This window comes from Tursiops truncatus, chromosome 4 (genome assembly GCF_011762595.2).
Source record: "Tursiops truncatus isolate mTurTru1 chromosome 4, mTurTru1.mat.Y, whole genome shotgun sequence".
NCBI lineage: Eukaryota > Metazoa > Chordata > Mammalia > Artiodactyla > Delphinidae > Tursiops > Tursiops truncatus.
Window position 1 is genome coordinate 26,057,502 of NC_047037.1, and position 16,355 is coordinate 26,073,856.

General features: G+C 51.0%; 1 protein-coding gene across 1 annotated transcript in view; it reads right to left on the minus strand.

Moving 5' to 3' along the window:
* Nucleotides 1–2,280: 2,280 nt before the first annotated feature.
* Nucleotides 2,281–16,355, minus strand: part of SPSB4 (splA/ryanodine receptor domain and SOCS box containing 4) — an 83,554-nt gene continuing 69,479 nt past the window's right edge. The window contains exon 3 of the mRNA XM_019934120.3: nt 2,281–3,756. Within this exon, the coding sequence (XP_019789679.1) occupies nt 3,629–3,756 (128 nt within the window). The 3' untranslated portion in view covers nt 2,281–3,628. The remainder of the gene's footprint in view (nt 3,757–16,355) is intronic.

The following is a 16,355-nucleotide window of genomic DNA, read 5'->3' on the forward strand; positions in this document are numbered from 1 at the left end:
AAAGCGATTAGCAGGACTGTTTCAGCTGGTGCCGGTGTCAGCAACCTCAGAGAACATGCCGGGGATGGGAGGGTCTGGGGCTGGGTGACGATGGGCACTGGCCCTGGAGGGTCATGAGGTGTCCAGGATGTCCACCAGGGAAAGGCCATCAGTGTGTGTGTGTGTGTGTGTGTGTGTGTGTGTGTGTGTGTGTACTGATACACAAGGAACCCTGGACATACGTTGCACACACACAGGCAAACTGAACAGGAGCTGGGCAGAGTGCAGCGCAGGGCTTCTGACCTCAGCTCAGCTCATTGGAGCACAGAGCTCCCCGATTTGAGCAGGGTGGGGCAGCCGGAAGTTCCCCCTACTGAGAGAGCCCCCCACCACTGCCTCTCACGTGTTTCGCTCCCTCTTGTTTTTTCAGAACTCGGCATCTCCCCAGAGGCCTTCCTTGATCACCCTCAGTAATGGGGTCCCTCTGCTCCCTGCTCTTAGCCCCTGGCCCAGCTCATCTCTTCCCTCTGACGTCAGTTGCATTTTTTTTTTTTTTTTTTTTTTTGCGGTACGCGGGCGTCTCACTGTTGTGGCCTCTCCCGTTGCAGAGCACAGGCTCCGGACGCGCAGGCTCAGCAGCTGTGGCTCACGGGCCCAGCCGCTCCGCGGCATGTGGGATCCTCCCGGACCGGGGCACGAACCCGCGTCCCCCGCATCGGCAGGCGGACTCTCAACCACTGCGCCACCAGGGAAGCCCCTCACAGTTGCTTTTCTTCTGCGTCATCGTCTCCCCCTCAGAACGTGAGCTCCAGAAGGGCAGGGCCACATCTCCCTCTCGTCCCCAGGCAGCGCTGGGTGCATGTAAATGCCCAACAATACCCGTGGAATGGCCAGGGAGTCAGAGGCGTGGTGTCCCGGAGGATCCAGCAGGAATTCCTCTCTGCCCCCAGGATTTTCCTTGCAGGTTTCATGGGCACCCCAGCTATAAAGGGGGTATCTTCTCATTCCCCGCCGCCGCCAGGCCTTCTCTGAGTCCATGTGTGTGGCCCCAGGGCTGTGCGGGAATAATGGGCACAGGTCCTACTGTCCCAAGGCTCACAGCCTACTGAGCAGATGAGACCACAGGGCAGAGAGGGGCTCCATTCCAGGTGTTTGGGTGAGGGTCCTGGGTGCCAGGAGAGGTGTCATCAGCCCAGGAGGCATGGAGCTCTGAGAGCAGGCAGAGTGTGGTGGGTGGTTAGGGAGGGCTTCCTGGAGGAGGGTGGAGTGAGGACCAGGAGGGCACTGCTGGGGGCAGGCGATTGCATAAGCAAGGCGGATGCAGCCGAGCTGGAAAGCTGGCGCTGAAACTGGGACCCTATGAGTTGGGAGAGGGAGGGTCCTCCTCCACTGGCCACCTGGTCCAGCCCCTACACCGTGTGGAGGAGGAGGTGACTTACCCAAGGTCACAGCATATAGAAAGCTGGGACTCAAACCCAGGCCTCCTGACCCCGAAGCCTGAGCCACGCCTATGCAGGAAGCTGCCCTTCTACAGCCCAAACCCGCCTCAGGTCGGAGTGGGGGTGGAGGACACAGCTCCTGGGGGCAGTGCAGCATGTCTGGTTCTTTTGGTCTGTTCTCACCAAGGTTGTCTTCCCTTAAAAAGCGGGTGTGAAGAGTGCTTCTTCCTCCAGGAAGCCCTCCCTTCAGGCCCTACCTTGCACAACCCCTTCGTGAGCTCCCTCTCACTTTATTAGGCTGTGCTGTAAACGTCTCTGCTGGGGGTGGGATAGATCTGCTTGAGCTCTGGGTCCTCAGAGGTTGGCACAGTGTGTGTCGGTGGCCTGTACTACTGAGTGAGTACTGCACTAGTCCTGACCTAGACCCCAGCCTGAACTGGCTCCTGACCTCACACGCTCACCCTTCAGCAACTTGCACCGCTTCTTGGTGACACCATGCACTTCCAAAGTCGCATCCAGCCCCACCTCTGGGTCACTTTGTTGGCCCTTAGGGTTTACCCTGCTTGACCCTCTGCCCCTCCAGAGCCACCCTGTGGACATCGCGGCCCTGGCATCAATAATTTGGCCTGTTTTTCCACCATGGAAGCTAGCATTATATGGCCCCAGGCCCATTCTCTCCGCCGGGGCAGGCCTTTGTAAAATGACTAGAGTCTGGGATTACACAGGGACAACCGGACAGAAGAGACGGGAAGTGCCTGGGGAGGGATGCACAGTCCTGCCTTCTGAAGGTTTGGCAGCCAGATTGATAGAAGACACCCTCCCAGTCCCTTCCCAAAGAGCACTGAACAAACTGAAGGACTGAATGACAAACTTTATTAGAAACGCTCTTCATTCGTCGAATTCACATTAAAGTGGCAGGGGGCAGTGCCATCTGGGGCTCTGGTGTCCCGCTGCTGTGACAATTTCCAGTTAAAAATCAGTCTGGGCAGAGAGTGTTGGAAACGCGAGAGATGCCTGGTGGTGGCAGCGGCGGCAGCAGCATTGTTGCCCGGGGGAGGACAGGCTGGGGCGGGTGGAGAAGATGCCTCACATCCACCCTTCCAGTTACAAAGCTGCCCCCATGGCCCCAAGCTGATAAATAAACAGCACGTCACACACACACACACACACACACACACACACACACACACACACACACACACGTGAAACAGAAACAAACTCGTACAAGTCTCCTCAAGTGAAAAAATAATTCGCTCAAATAAAGCTTTGTGGCAGTCAGGCTGTATCCTGAATGGACGGTTGCCTGGAGACCCTCAGCCCCCCAGGAAGGCTCCCCAGCCCGTGGACATCACCCCCCCGTGGGTGTCACAAGGCCTCCAATTCCCCCGTTAGCACCTTTGGACTAAGTACTGCCCTCACCACACTCTTTTAAAAGGCATCGCTACTTAAAACAATAATAATAAAGGATACACTCATTCCCTGGGGTGAATCTGTCAGACTCAGCTTCCCTGAATAGAGGTGCCCTGGGCATCCAGAGACTGGGGGTCCGGGTGGGGAAGGACGGCGAGTGAGAGGGGAAGTGAACAGCGTTCAGAGAGGTAAGCTGGGAGATGTCTCAACACTGCTTTGTCCACTTGCCAATTCCGCAGCTGGGCATCCCTAGGTAACAGTCTCTCAAATGGGCACAAAGTCCTAAAGTGTCATGACAATCCTGCTGCCCTGGGAAGGCTGGGGACCCAGAGGGGCACGGGCATCAAGCTGCTTTCACCATGCATTATTTAGAGGCAATGTTCTCCCGGAGCTGGCCAATTTTCCCCTGGCCCTGTCTGCAGCGGGGCACACAGCAGAAAGTGTCCTGCCCAAATGTTTTATTCATTCTCTTGAATAAGGAAACAGGCTCTCGGATCAATGCCGGTGGCTGCTTGGCGGCTGTGTCCCGCTCAGCGGGCAGGATCTCCACCCAGCGCAGGCTTCGGGCGCTTTCCGGCTTCCAAGGAGGTGTCTGACTTGGGAGGGCTGCTTCAAGGCAGCAAATACTGTTGGCAACAGACATTTCATTTTCAAAGTTGGGAAGATGTCCTGGCCTTTCAAAGAAGTGAATGTCCTGGGGAACCAGGGTGAAGAGGGAGACTTCTTCCTGATGTACAGTGTGACCGTGAAGCGACAGGCCTGGGTCTGTGGGTGCCTTCCGCTGCCCCTCCATCCCCGGCTCACTGGTACTGCAGATAGTTTTTGAGAGATTGAGGCAGGGGCAGGGAGCCGATGTCCTGTAGGCGCTGGCGGCCCAGGGCCAGGCGGATGCATCTCCGGCACAGGTCCATCAACGGCAGGGGCTCGGCTACAACGAGAGGGAAGAGAGTTAAGTCTCGCCAGAGCTGTCCCTACACCTCTCACCCTTACCCAGCCCCTGCTCACCCCCTGCCCGCCTGCTCCTGAGCTGCCCTTCAGGGCCCCAGTTCCTCAGAGAAGCCTTCTCTGGTTATAGTAGCTGAAGGCTTAGAGCAGTGTCTTCCACATTGTGGGATGCAACCAACCCGACTAAAGACGCATGGAATCAATTCATTAGGTGGTGACCAGCGATTAAAGAAAAAAAAAGAAAGAAAAGGAAAGAAAAGAAAAAAGAAGAAACAGAGAGCAATGCCACAGCAAGGGGTGAATACTGCTCCACGAAAGCTCTGTCTCTGATGTAAGTGTTCAGTGTGTCTCCATGTAAAAATTACTTTTCACTGCAGGTCGTGATAAAATGCGAGACGCTGACCTAGGGTGGGTCTGCAGGGGGCTTCCTCTTAGAAACAGGTGAGGTGGCGGGGGCTGTTTGAAATGCCCTTGAACCCTCAAACTTCTCCTCTAGCCTCTTTTGATGGTGAGTGGAGGAATGCATTTTCTTCAAATGTCCAGTTCTAGAAAAAATTCATGAATTAGAATTCATAAGCCATGGAACCTCTGGACATAGGACCGAGGTTTAGTTAGGTTTATTGCAGACATACTTATGAAGCTCTTATTCTCTTCCAGGCTCTCTAATTGGACCCCGGGGATACAGAGAGAACTAAGCCAAGGCCAATGGCAGCCCTGGGTGTGAAGGAAGGCTCGAGGTCTGGAAGTTTAAATATGTGAATAATTGTAGCAGAGCGTAACATACGCAATAATTCTTAAATGCACAAGGACAGAAACTGAGCAGTTTCTATATGGAAGAGTCGTTTGAAAGCTTCCAAGAGAGGATACTGGAAAGGGGTTTTGAAGGGTGAATAGGAGTTTTATGTGATGTGAGGTTGGGGAGGGTGTTCTAGGCAGAGAGAACAGGTCAAAGCATGGAGGCATAAGACAGGACAGGCTGGGAGGTCTGGAGGGAGAGGAATGGTGCTGATCAGCTGGGTCTGGAATGAAGAGGGTGGTGGTCACATGCTGTTTCATGTGGCTTCTGCAGCCCTAGTTTCCCCCAACCCACAGGAACATGCTAGAGGCCTGATGCTGCATCTTAGCACTTGTTTTTTTGTCAACAGAACAAGTGATGTTTTAAAAGCATTCTATAACGTGCTAAGGTACAATAAAACTGTAAGTGGTAAACACTAACACAAGAGTTGTGAGAGGAAAATAATATCACAAGGGAATGGAAGGAATGGGAAGGTTGTTGAGAGTGTGTTTTATAGGAATTTTCATTTACTGGAGATGCAGAGTTAATGAGGAGAGTCATTAAAATCAAACCCAGACTTGGCTGGTGCGTGGGAAGCCATGCACAAGAGCGTACCCAGCCCTCCTTCACGCGGGGCGAGGCTGCATATCCTCGTGGAGTGTTGGTGGTTTTAAACACTCCCACCTCCGTATCCTCTTTTGATCCTCATACAAACCCTTGAAGTTAGCTAGGGAGGCCTGGGCACCCCCTCTTTCCCAGGCCTAGAAAGCAGATTACTCACCCCGAGTCTTGCGGTCACATGGTCATCATGCCTAGGCCAACACCTGACACCCCCCTCGAGGTGTCCCCATCTCTCCCCTAGCAATGCCCCTGCACCCAGCTCTTCTCTCACTGTCTCCCACCGGGTTCTCATCCAAGCTTTGCACAGTCCCCCAGATTATGCCTCTGTGAACCCCTTTCCCTGCCTCCCCACCCGAATCTTCCCATCCTTAACATCTTGACCTGCCCACCGCAAGTTCCCATGATCTCCTTTTAGCTCCTATAGCACCAATGCTTGCCGCCTGTGCCACTGGACGTTGGGGAGAAAAAAACCTTTAAAAGCCTTATTTAATGATCAATTGCTACTTATTTACCAGGCAACATGAGAGATGAAATATAATTGTAGCTACTGTTTATTGAAGACATATTATGTGGCCAGGTGCTGTGCTAAGCTCCTTATCTGTACCAACTCATGTGAATGCATGTATCAAACTCATATCACAGTTACCTCTTAGGGGTGGATGGACCTAGAGTCTGTCATACAGCGTGAAGTAAGTCAGAAAGAGAAAAACAAGTACCGTATGCTAATGCATATATATGGAATCTAAAAAAATGGTACTGATGAACCTAGTGGCAGGACAGGAATAAAGATGCAGACGTAGAGAACGGACTTGAGGACACGGTTGGGGAGGGCAAGGGAAGCTGGGACAAAGTGAGAGATTAACGTTGACATATATATACTACCAAATGTAAAACAGATGGCTAGTGGGAAGCTGCTGCATAGCACAGGGAGATCAGCTCGGTGCCTTGTGACGACCTAGAGGGGTGGTAGGGAGGGTAGGAGGGAGGCTCAAGAGGGAGGGGATATGGGGATATATGTATATGTATAGCTGATTCACTTTGTTGTATAGCAGAAACTAACACAACATTGTAAAGCAATTATACTCCAATAAAGATGTAAAAAATATAAAAATAAAAAGGTAATACAGTAAAAAAAAATTACCTCTTAGGGTAGGAACTATTATTATTACCCCCATTTTAAGGAGGAAGAAACAGAAACACAGAGTGGGTAAGTCACTTGCCCAAGGACACACAGCTGGTAAATGGCAAAGCTGGGAGTTAGACCCAGGCAGCTGGAAACTGGAAACTGTCTTATATTTAACCACATTTATTGAGCATCTGTTCTGTCCCTTTGCTACGTTAGGTTTACAGTTAAGTACCCTACATATGAACAAGTTCTGTTCCGAGAGTGTGTTCATAAGTCCAATTTGATTGTAAGTCCAACAAAGTTAGCCTAGGTACCCAACTAGCACAATCAGCTATATAGTACTGTACTGTAATAGGTTTATAATACTTTTCACACAAATAATACATAAAAAAGAAAAAATAAATAAGCAAACATTTTAAATCTTACGGTACAGTACCCTGAAAAGTACAGTAGTACAGTACAACAGCTGGCATACAGGGGCTGGCATCGAGTGAACAGGCAAGAAGAGTTACTGACTGGAGGAGGGAGAGGAGGTGGGAGATGGTAGAGCTGAAGGATCGTCAGCGATTGGAGACGGAGGGCGAGATGCAATTTCACTCATGCCTGACGCTGATGGCACAGGTTCTGGTTCCTCGCTGGATTCAATTCTATCTACCCTCTTGAAAAAACGATCCAGTGATGTCTGGCTAGTAGCTCTTTTTCTCTCGTCATAGATGACACAGTAGCGCTGGATTGCATTCTGAACGGGTGCTGCAACCTCTGTGTACCTTTCTACATTCGGGTCCTGTGCCTCAGAGACTAACAGTGCCTCCTGAAATAAAGAAAATCCCCTGCCATTTTCTGCATGGTGAATCTCTTCGGTTCTTCAGTTACTTCTTCTTCCTCTTGTCTCTCTTAGTCCTTTCTCTGGGATGAAGAGAATTCAAGAAATTCCCGGGCAGCTACCATATCTGCACTCGCTGCCTTGCCGCTTACTTTTACCTTGGAAGGTTGTCTCTAGCCTTGAACCGATAAAACCAGCCAAGGCTGGCATTAAAAGATGCACCTTCTGATTCTTCGCCGCGTTTCTTCTTCAAGTCTTCATAAAAGCTTTTAGCTTTCTCCTGAATCAGCATTAAGCTGAGCGGGACTCAACTCTGAGGCTGCTGCTGCATCCGCACGCTGAGAAGTTTTTCACCTCCTCCATCACTTTTCCACACTTCTTCAATATCACTGTCGACATCATCAGCACAGCGGACTTCACATGCTCCATGATCTTGCACTTGTCCTTTAGAATCGTGCCGATGGTTGAACAATTCATGTTATAAGAACGAGCGACGTCTAACCATCTTTTTGCCTCGCTCCGCTCTCTCAGTTATTTTCACTTTTGTTTCCATCGTTATCGCTTGGCGCTTCTTAGCAGTACCAGCTACATCACCACTGCCTTTACGCTTGCTTCCGGACATCCTGGGCTTGAAATAAAGATACTGTACTACTGTACTCTATACGGTACTGTACACAAAAGCACAACCACTTGTAGAGGATGCACGCACGTGACAACGTACGCCAGACACGTGGACTAACTTACGTGACTGGACATGCGAATGAATGTTCGCATCTTTGAAAGTTTGCAACTTGAAGGTTCGTATGTAGGGGACATACTGTATCTCATTTAGAGATGCCTACTTCAGAGAAAAGGAAACTGAGGCTCAGAGGTGAAGGGGCTTGTCCAGAGTCACACAGCCCAAAAGCCTACAGGTGGAGCTTCACGGTGCCTCCCTTAAACACCATGCAATAATGGAAGATCGCTTTAAGGTATGAAGCGAAGGAGAGGGTCACCTGTCTCCCAGGCTCACACAGTCCATAGGCTCTTACTCTGGCTCCGACCGCTTTCCAGTTCACCGGTGCCCACCTCTCCTGCCGTGAGCTCTGCACCCACCTAAATGGGCCGCCCTGCCACCAAGATGCCTTTTCTGCTCTCCTGCCCACCCATTTCAACGTGGACCTGGTCAGCCACTTTCCCTTTCTTCACGGCCATCAGACCCCTCTCCTCTGGCACATCCCAGGGATCTGCAGAAATCTGGAGCCCCTGACTTCCAGCTCTGCCAACTGCAAGTCTGTGCCTCTGTGAAGGTACTCTGAGCGCTTGTTTCTTCACTTGTAAAATGGACCAACAATCCCCAGCCTGGGCCTGTCACAGGGGGATGGCCCAGAAACCATTTGTTAAATGAACGAATTGACTCGCTTCTTTGGGGCGTGTCTTCTACAGCTGTTTCAAGCTATTGAAATAAATTGCTCTTACCTGACAAGGTTGCTGTCTTGAGTTCCCACTCTCCTGTAAACCCTCTGAGAACAGGGCAGGCCTTAATTGGCAGGAGGCTTGTGGTGAGGGTTAAACGAGTTAGAGAGTAGAAAGCACTTGGCACAGTGACCAGCACGTAGTAGGTGTCCGACATTCAGCACTTCTAGCTATCTCGTCCCCATCCAGGCATTTGTTTGGTCACCCTTTGTGAGGACGAGCTTGGGTAGGGATGTTAATGAGATGGGGTCTGCTAGGAGGCCAGCAGTTCCTTCTCTGAATGTCGGGAGATGGGCTTGCATTCTGCATCGGGAAAATTTTGAGCTGTTAACGTTTGAGAATCATTGCCAGGGCTTAAGAACTTCTGTAATCACTTTAAAGCTCTAGGCACATACTAGGTCCTCAATGTCCAAAATGCTAAGCCTGGTCAGCAAACTCAATGCCCTGTGTGTTCCCTGCCCAGTTAGGTGCTGAAGAGAAGGAAAGAGCTATGTTTCTATTCATTCCTCTGCAGTCACTGAAATCACTCCAGAGCCCAAACTCCAAAGGAAGTGAGGGAGGGGGGAGGGGCCAGAGTTCAGAGCACACCTTTAGCTCTAAATGTGAAATATAAACCATCTCTCCCGGGGCTTCCCTGGTGGCACAGTGGTTAAGAATCCGCCTGCCAATGCAGGAGACACGGGTATGATCCCTGGTCTGGGAAGATCCCACATGCCGTGGTGCAACTAAGCCCGTGTGCCGCAACTACTGAGCCTGCACTCTAGAGCCCACGAGACACAACTACTGAGCCCACGTGCCACAACTACTGAAGCCCGCGTGCCTAGAGCCGGTGCAACAAGAGAAGCCGCCGCCATGAGAAGCCCATGCACCACAACGGAGACCCAATGCAGCCAAAAATAAACAAATAAATTAATAATTAAAAAAAAAAGACCTTGCAATTGTTTAAAAAAAAAAACCTCTCCTAATTTCTGAGGAAACTTTAACTGATGACTTCATAGTAACCCCAAAGTGCACAGAGAAAGTAACTTCCAGAGCTCCAAGGATGCCCCGTGTGGCTTGGGCCATCCCCCAACTTCTCTTTCTAACTCCCTTTGGCTTTAGAACTGCCAAGTGTCAAGGTTTAGAAATGATCACCCAGGTGGGAAGAGAAACACAGCATCTTTCAGCCTGGAAGCCATTCTTAGAAATATTTTCCGACAAAGATAAACTTAAAAAGGAATCATTGTTGCAAAAGTGAATATCCAAATAACCAATAAATATATGAAAAAGTGCTCAATTTCAAGAACCATCAGAAAAATGCAAATTAACACCATAATGTGACTCTGCTATATGCCAACAAGAATGGCTAAAATGAAAATAAGACAGTAGCAAGTGCTGGTGAGGATGTGGAGCAACTGGAACTCTCATATGGCTTCGGGTGGGCGTGGAAACTGGCACAACCATTTTGGAAAACTGGGAGCATCTACTAAGACTGAACCTAGGGCGCACAGTCTCCCCCTGGTGTACACATGCTCACCAAAATGCACGTACACGGATGCTTAGAGAAGTGCTAAACTGGAAACAAGAATTCTACTCTCCGCCATCAGTGGAATGCACACACAAACTGGGTCTCTTCTGATAGTGGAACACTAATCAGCCGTGAGAATGAAGGAACCACAATTACATGCAAAAAAAAAAACATGGATGAATCACTCAAACATAATTTTGAGTGAAAGAAGTACATTTTGTGTAACCTCATCTGTATAGAGTTCAAGAGCAGGGTGGTGAAGTTAGGGTAGTGGTGACATTAGTGGGGAGCAGTGATTGGGGGGTGGGTATCGTTCTGCTCCTTGATTTGAGCTCTGGCAATACCAGTGTGGTCAGTTTGTAAAAATCATCAGGCTTAATCACCTGAGATTTGTACACTTTCAGCATATATGTTATACTTCAAAAACAAGTTTACATTAAAAAAAAAATCAGTCACTGACTGAGTTAGGAGGGCCCTGGCTCCCTGGTGGGTGGGTGTGGATATGACACAAGCCAGGCACCTTCCCACCTGTCCCAACAGGCAAAGTGGGGGGAAGGGACTAGTTTGGAATCCCAGCTTCTGCTCCCAGGGAATTCCCTGGTGGTCCAGTGGTTAAGACTCCATGCTTCCACTGCAGGGGGGCCGGGTTTGATTCCTGGTTGGGGAACTAAGATCCCGCATGCCGCGTGGCAAGGCCAAAAGAAAAAGGAATGCAGTAAACATTTATTAAAAGAAAACTATCCAGCTTCTGCTCCCACCACCAGTGGGCCAGACAGCTGGCTCACCTTCACAGAGCCACATTTTTCTCATCTGTAAAATGGGGGCATCAACACCTCCATCCATGCCTTGTGACAACGGTATGACACAACACGCTCCTTGTTCCAAAGGCGTTCTCTCTACAGTATGTCTTATTCCAGGCCATCAGCCCCAGAGGTACCTTTAAAAAATAGTAATACTTTACTTATTGTGGTCCTAAAAATGTCCCGGTACATCATCCTAATTGACAACAGTGCTCAGCTCTTGATGAAGACTTACTGGAGCTAGGGCTGGATGTCTTGTTCTGTGCTAAAAATATCACAAGGCAATCATTTCCAAAGTTCTCCAGGAAGCTGAATTTTCCATAGTTCTCCACCACTCGCCCCCTACATGACCCTCAGTAAGCCACAGAACTGCCCAGGGACTCTGTTTTGCTGTCAATAAAATGGGGGTGTTAGCTCATCTGGTTTTGATGGTCTATGTCTATGATGAAACAGTGGAGAGCTAGGCACTTTGTGCCTTAAGCTTCTTCTCTGGGCCCCTTTAAGTCTCCTCTGCTGATGGTGAGGAGATGCCAAGACACGAGTCATCACCCTACCCCCATTCCTGCATTTATATTTTGAAAAAAAAAGATCAACATTTTTAAGGTCAAGAGGTGAAATTCTTTTGGAACAGTTTAGACAATGGTCAGCAGATAGGGGAAGCTTTCAGTGACAGCCCTGAAATCTGAACTTAAGTAGACATGGTTTTTGGGGGAAAAAAAGGAGAAGACATGCATGTGGGCAAGCACACACACTCTACGTGTCAGACACTGTGCTAATCACTTTCTGCAGACCATGGTTTTGGTGTCCAAAGACTCAGAGTATTGTCTGCACGCCTCTGGGCCTCCCCTCATGCTATGCTTCAGCTAGAACATCCTCCCCTGTACTGCCTGTCAGAAGCCTGTCTCCTCTTTCAGGACCCAAATCAAGAGTCACCTCCTCCCCAATGACATGGCTCCCCCACCTTCTGGGTCTGCACCTGTCAAGTGTCAACCCACTTAGCTAACTACACAAATGGGCAAATGTGTCATTACCTGCTCACTTCTAAAATACGCCATACCTCTACCAATTGGCCCTATCATGGCCAACAGAGACCTCAGCTCACATCTAGAAAGCCCCTGGAATCTGGAGGTTTCTGTTAGCAAGCTTTACTGTTGCCACAACAAAAAGGGTATGACTACAGCTGGGACAAAAGCAGCATCTTCAGATGAACTTGGTTCCAGCAAGCATCATGGGCACAGACGGAAGTGCCCGAGGGGCTGGCCTGTCCACCAGCTCCCCGACACAGTACTAGACAGCAAGGTATTCTCACCTAAAGACTCTGCGCTGCTCCCAGGCAAAGGGGAGCTACGTGGCTGTGGAGTGAAGAGCAGCTGCATTTTTAGATGTGTTCAGTGGCTCTAAAAGAAGAGCCTCTACCCACCCAGCCTGAAAGTTACTTAAGGAGTTATTCCAGCAAAATGAAAAAGGAATCCAAGAAACAGGATGGCACAAGCTTCCAGGAAAAGGGGGGAGTAAATGGAACACAGAAGCAAAGGAAGGTAGAGTGAGTGATACGAAGGTCCATTAGATGGTGATGCTTGGAAGATCCTCCTTCCAGTGGCCGTCGTGTCTCTAAAGTGCCACACCCACAAAGCTCTGTGCCTCCTGACCTCTGACCCCAGCCCTTGGCTTCCCCACCCTCAGCGCTCCCACTGTGCCCTCTGGCAGTGCCACTCCACACAGAAAACTGCAACCCAACTTCTTTTCTGAGAGCTCCCTCCACCTCCCGCCTTAACTGAACCCAGCTTCCTCTCCCAGGACACCACTGCCCTTCAGCCTTCCCTGGGCGTTGCTGGTGTCTCAGGGCCAGGAGGTGGGCAGGACCCCTCGCTCCTTTGCCACATACAAAGCTCTGCAGCCTCCATCTGCTATGAGAAGTCCCAGCTCCTCCGTGGCTCACACCACTTGGCCGGGTCCTCTTCTGGTCCTTGTCAGGGCTCTGGCTTGGCCTCCCCGGTCCCTTCTCAACCCACGCCTGCCACCTCCCCGGTGACAGAATCCTCCACAGGCACGACCCTCTCATCATGCAGCCTCCTGGGGCTGGAGGCCACGCCCATTCACCCAGCTACCCACATCCTGGGCCACAGCATGGACTGCAGCATTGCTCCTAAATGCCCCTTCTAGGACCCCAGGGATGCTGAATCAGCCACCACCACTTTGACCATTACTTCCTGCTCTCTTTTGCTCAGCCCACCAGCATTGCCTTTCTTCACCTCCCTCCTCACCCAGCTGACCAGTTCGCTGTTCTCAGGGACAAAGCATACGGGGGCAAGGCAGGCAGGACGGTGGGGGGGGGCTGGTGAGTAGCTGTGGGGATACCAGGTTGGGGGCTGGACAATGAATTGGGGACAAGAAGCCTCTGGCATTCAGATCATCTGTGTTCAGTGCCACTTCAGAGCTTCTTCTCCCCAACCCGGCCTCACCCTAGTACAAGGTCAAGGCCAGTCTGTTTCAGCAGCAGCTGGCAGCCCTGGGCTCTGGCCGGCCTCGGCCACCGTCTGGCAGAGCGGCCTCCCCAACCTCCTTGGGGCCTCAGCCTCTACCAGTGCGGCAAGTGGCTTGGCAAGGAGGCTGGGGGTCCTTTCTACCAGCTGACACTTGACAGAAGTCACGTTTAATCCTGGCAGTGGAAGGACTCTGACTGCACCCAATCAAATCAGGTTTCAACACACAAGAAAAAGTGAATGGCAAGGCCAGGGATGCCTGTGAAATACATGTTAGATCATGAGCCTTGGTAATCCAGGGCCGTGGCTCCCAAGGTGCTGGCACAAGCCCGGCAGGCTTCCTGGGGGAGGTGGTGCTGAGCCAGGTCCAGGGGGCTAGCTGGTTACAGTCTGCTATTATATCAAAAGCAAGGCTGGCTGCTCAAAGGCTGCCCTCAGCTTTACCAGGTGAGGCTCATTTTAGCCACAGCATTGTCAAAAGAACGAGGGATCCGGTGACCTGAATGCCCTGTCCGAGGGCCTTCCATCCACCAGTGCTCTCTGCCCCGCTGGCCGAGATCTCGGCAGGGCTGGAGCTACCTGTCCGCCCACCTTGCAGCCATGCCTGGCCCTGCTGAAGCCAGGGGGGTGTTACCTGTTGCCCTCTCCCAGCTCTGAGGCTGAATGAATGGCTCCAGGTGGGCACTGGGGACTCCCCTCCTGGGGTGGTTTGTGGCCTTGGCCCCTGTGGGGCCTTCTCAACCTCCAAGCAGATGCAGCCTGGAGGAACCTCTGTGTGCTTGGGTTGGGAAGGAGTGGGGAGAGGGAAGAGGGTCCCATCACCTGCCCAGCCTCTGAGAGCCTGGCTGGGGTGTAGGGAGCTGTGCTGGATAGGACTCCGAGCTCAGGCTCCACCCTAGTACAAGGCCAAGGCCAGTCTGTTTCAGCAGCAAACTTGAACCATGTAAGATGATTGGTGCATTCTGCGGATGGAAAAATCAAGGCATGAAGAACATCACTGTTTTGATTAAAGGCTTCTCAAGAAGGGTTTGGAGGGGTATCAGAGTTCTAATGTCATTCTGGGGACTCTGAGGATAAAGTCTTGTCTAACTTGTGACGCTCATCACATATGCGTGTATTCATCAGACTTCTACTTACAAACGTGCTTTGCAGGTCCTGAGCAGACAGCCTGGCCCACAGAGGCTCATGGGGCTACAGACAGGACAGGGAGACTGAAAAAAGCACAGAGGGGTCTGTGCTTAAGAGAAGGAATTGTAGGGGGAGCTGAGGGAGCCAGGAAGAGGGGCACCTAACCCAGCCAGAGGGTGTCCAGGACGGCTTCCTGGAGGAGACTACAGCTAAGAGAAGTTTTAAAGGATGAATAAGAGTTATCTCTGCTGAGGGCTGAGAAGGATGTCTGTTGGCTCTGAAGGCGTATCTCTAAGATGCATTCAAAGAAATCTCTTTTGTGTAACATTGGGAAAAGTTCACAGTTTTCCCAGAAGACACTTTGAGGAAACAATAATCAATTGTTGGAGAAAATCTAGTCTGTCAAAAAAAAAAAAAAAAGTCAGTGCAGACTGTGGGCTCCCACAGGCAGGGACTGGCTCTTGTCCTCGCTGCCCAGCCCCGGGGCTCAGCTTTGGACATCGTGGGTGCTGGGCCAGTGGGAGGGTATCTGGGGGAGGGGAGACAGCTGCAGTGAGCCTTCACCTCTACAAAGCAAACTATGGCCCAGCTCTTCTGGTGCAGGGAATGAATGTTAAAAGTAGTCCTTTCCTACTGCCCTAAGTCAGCTAAAGAACCCTCCAGAAGGCTCCTGCAGGCTGACAGAATTAGCAACACACTGTGCCGGCTCCGCGGGTCTGCTGGAGGGATGCTCCTATCTCAGCTGAAAAACTTCCCAGAAAATCTGACTGTTTTCAGTTTGGAGCCCGCCCCAGGGAGCTCCACAATGGCTGGACACCCTGGCCCTGGCCGAGGACAGCCTCAGTGGGGGAGGGCCTGGCTGGCGTGTGCCCTGCACCACGGACCATCCCAACACCCCTAGAAGTTATCTCTGCTGCTGCAGCCATGGGAACAACCTTGTTGCCCCTACAGACACTGAAAGAAGCATGTCCAAGATAGGGAGACCAGGGAGGGGAGTAGCATCCTTCAGAGACAGTTGGTACTCATCCCATCCAGGGTAAGGTTGGGGCCCTCAGGGATGGGACCCCCATTCCTCATGGTGTGTCCCCTTCTAAAGAAGAAAAATGAGCGTGGGGATAGCCAGCTGGAGAGCAGGACTTACTTAAAGCCATGGGAATGAACACAGTGTGGTATTGGGAAAGGAAGAGGCAAACTCGAAAGTTCGAGAACTAAACGAAGCAAGGCGTTATTTAGACACATACTATAGGTGTCTAAAAAGTCTGCAAGGAACAGGAAACACAGAATTCAGAGGAGTGGTTGCCTTGAGGAAGAGGGGATGGGGGCTGGCAAGGCTAGACCATGGAGGCACAGAAGCGCCCGGTTGTCAATTTTCGAGTCCTTGGGCTAGACGACGGATTCATGGTGGCATTAAATTAGTAAGAAATAAATATAGGAATCAGCAAAGCAGAATAAAAGAGGGCTATGCACGGGACCAATGATGACAGTGTATTACAACCAACGATTCTGTTTAATCCAATTCTGTGTATCAGTTAAAAACAAAAAAAGAGAAAGGGCAAAAGCGAATGAGAAGAGTCATGAGTTGGCCTTAATCTGGCTCAAATGAGAGCTTGGCTAGAAGATGAATTACAGTTAAATTCTAGTTAATGGGTAGTAACGCTCTTGTCTGTTGTGAACTTAGCATAGCCGCGGGGAAGGCGTCACTGGGAAGCAGAAGCACAGGCCTGGGGTGAGAAGGCATAGAGCCAGTTCTGGTCTCACAGGGCAGCTGCTTCCTCTGTAGCAGGGGGCCAAGCCCCGTCTCACCGGGAGCTGGGGCAGGACGAGACGGGGGCAGAGGACAGGTACCCGGCGTAGGCCCTGGCAC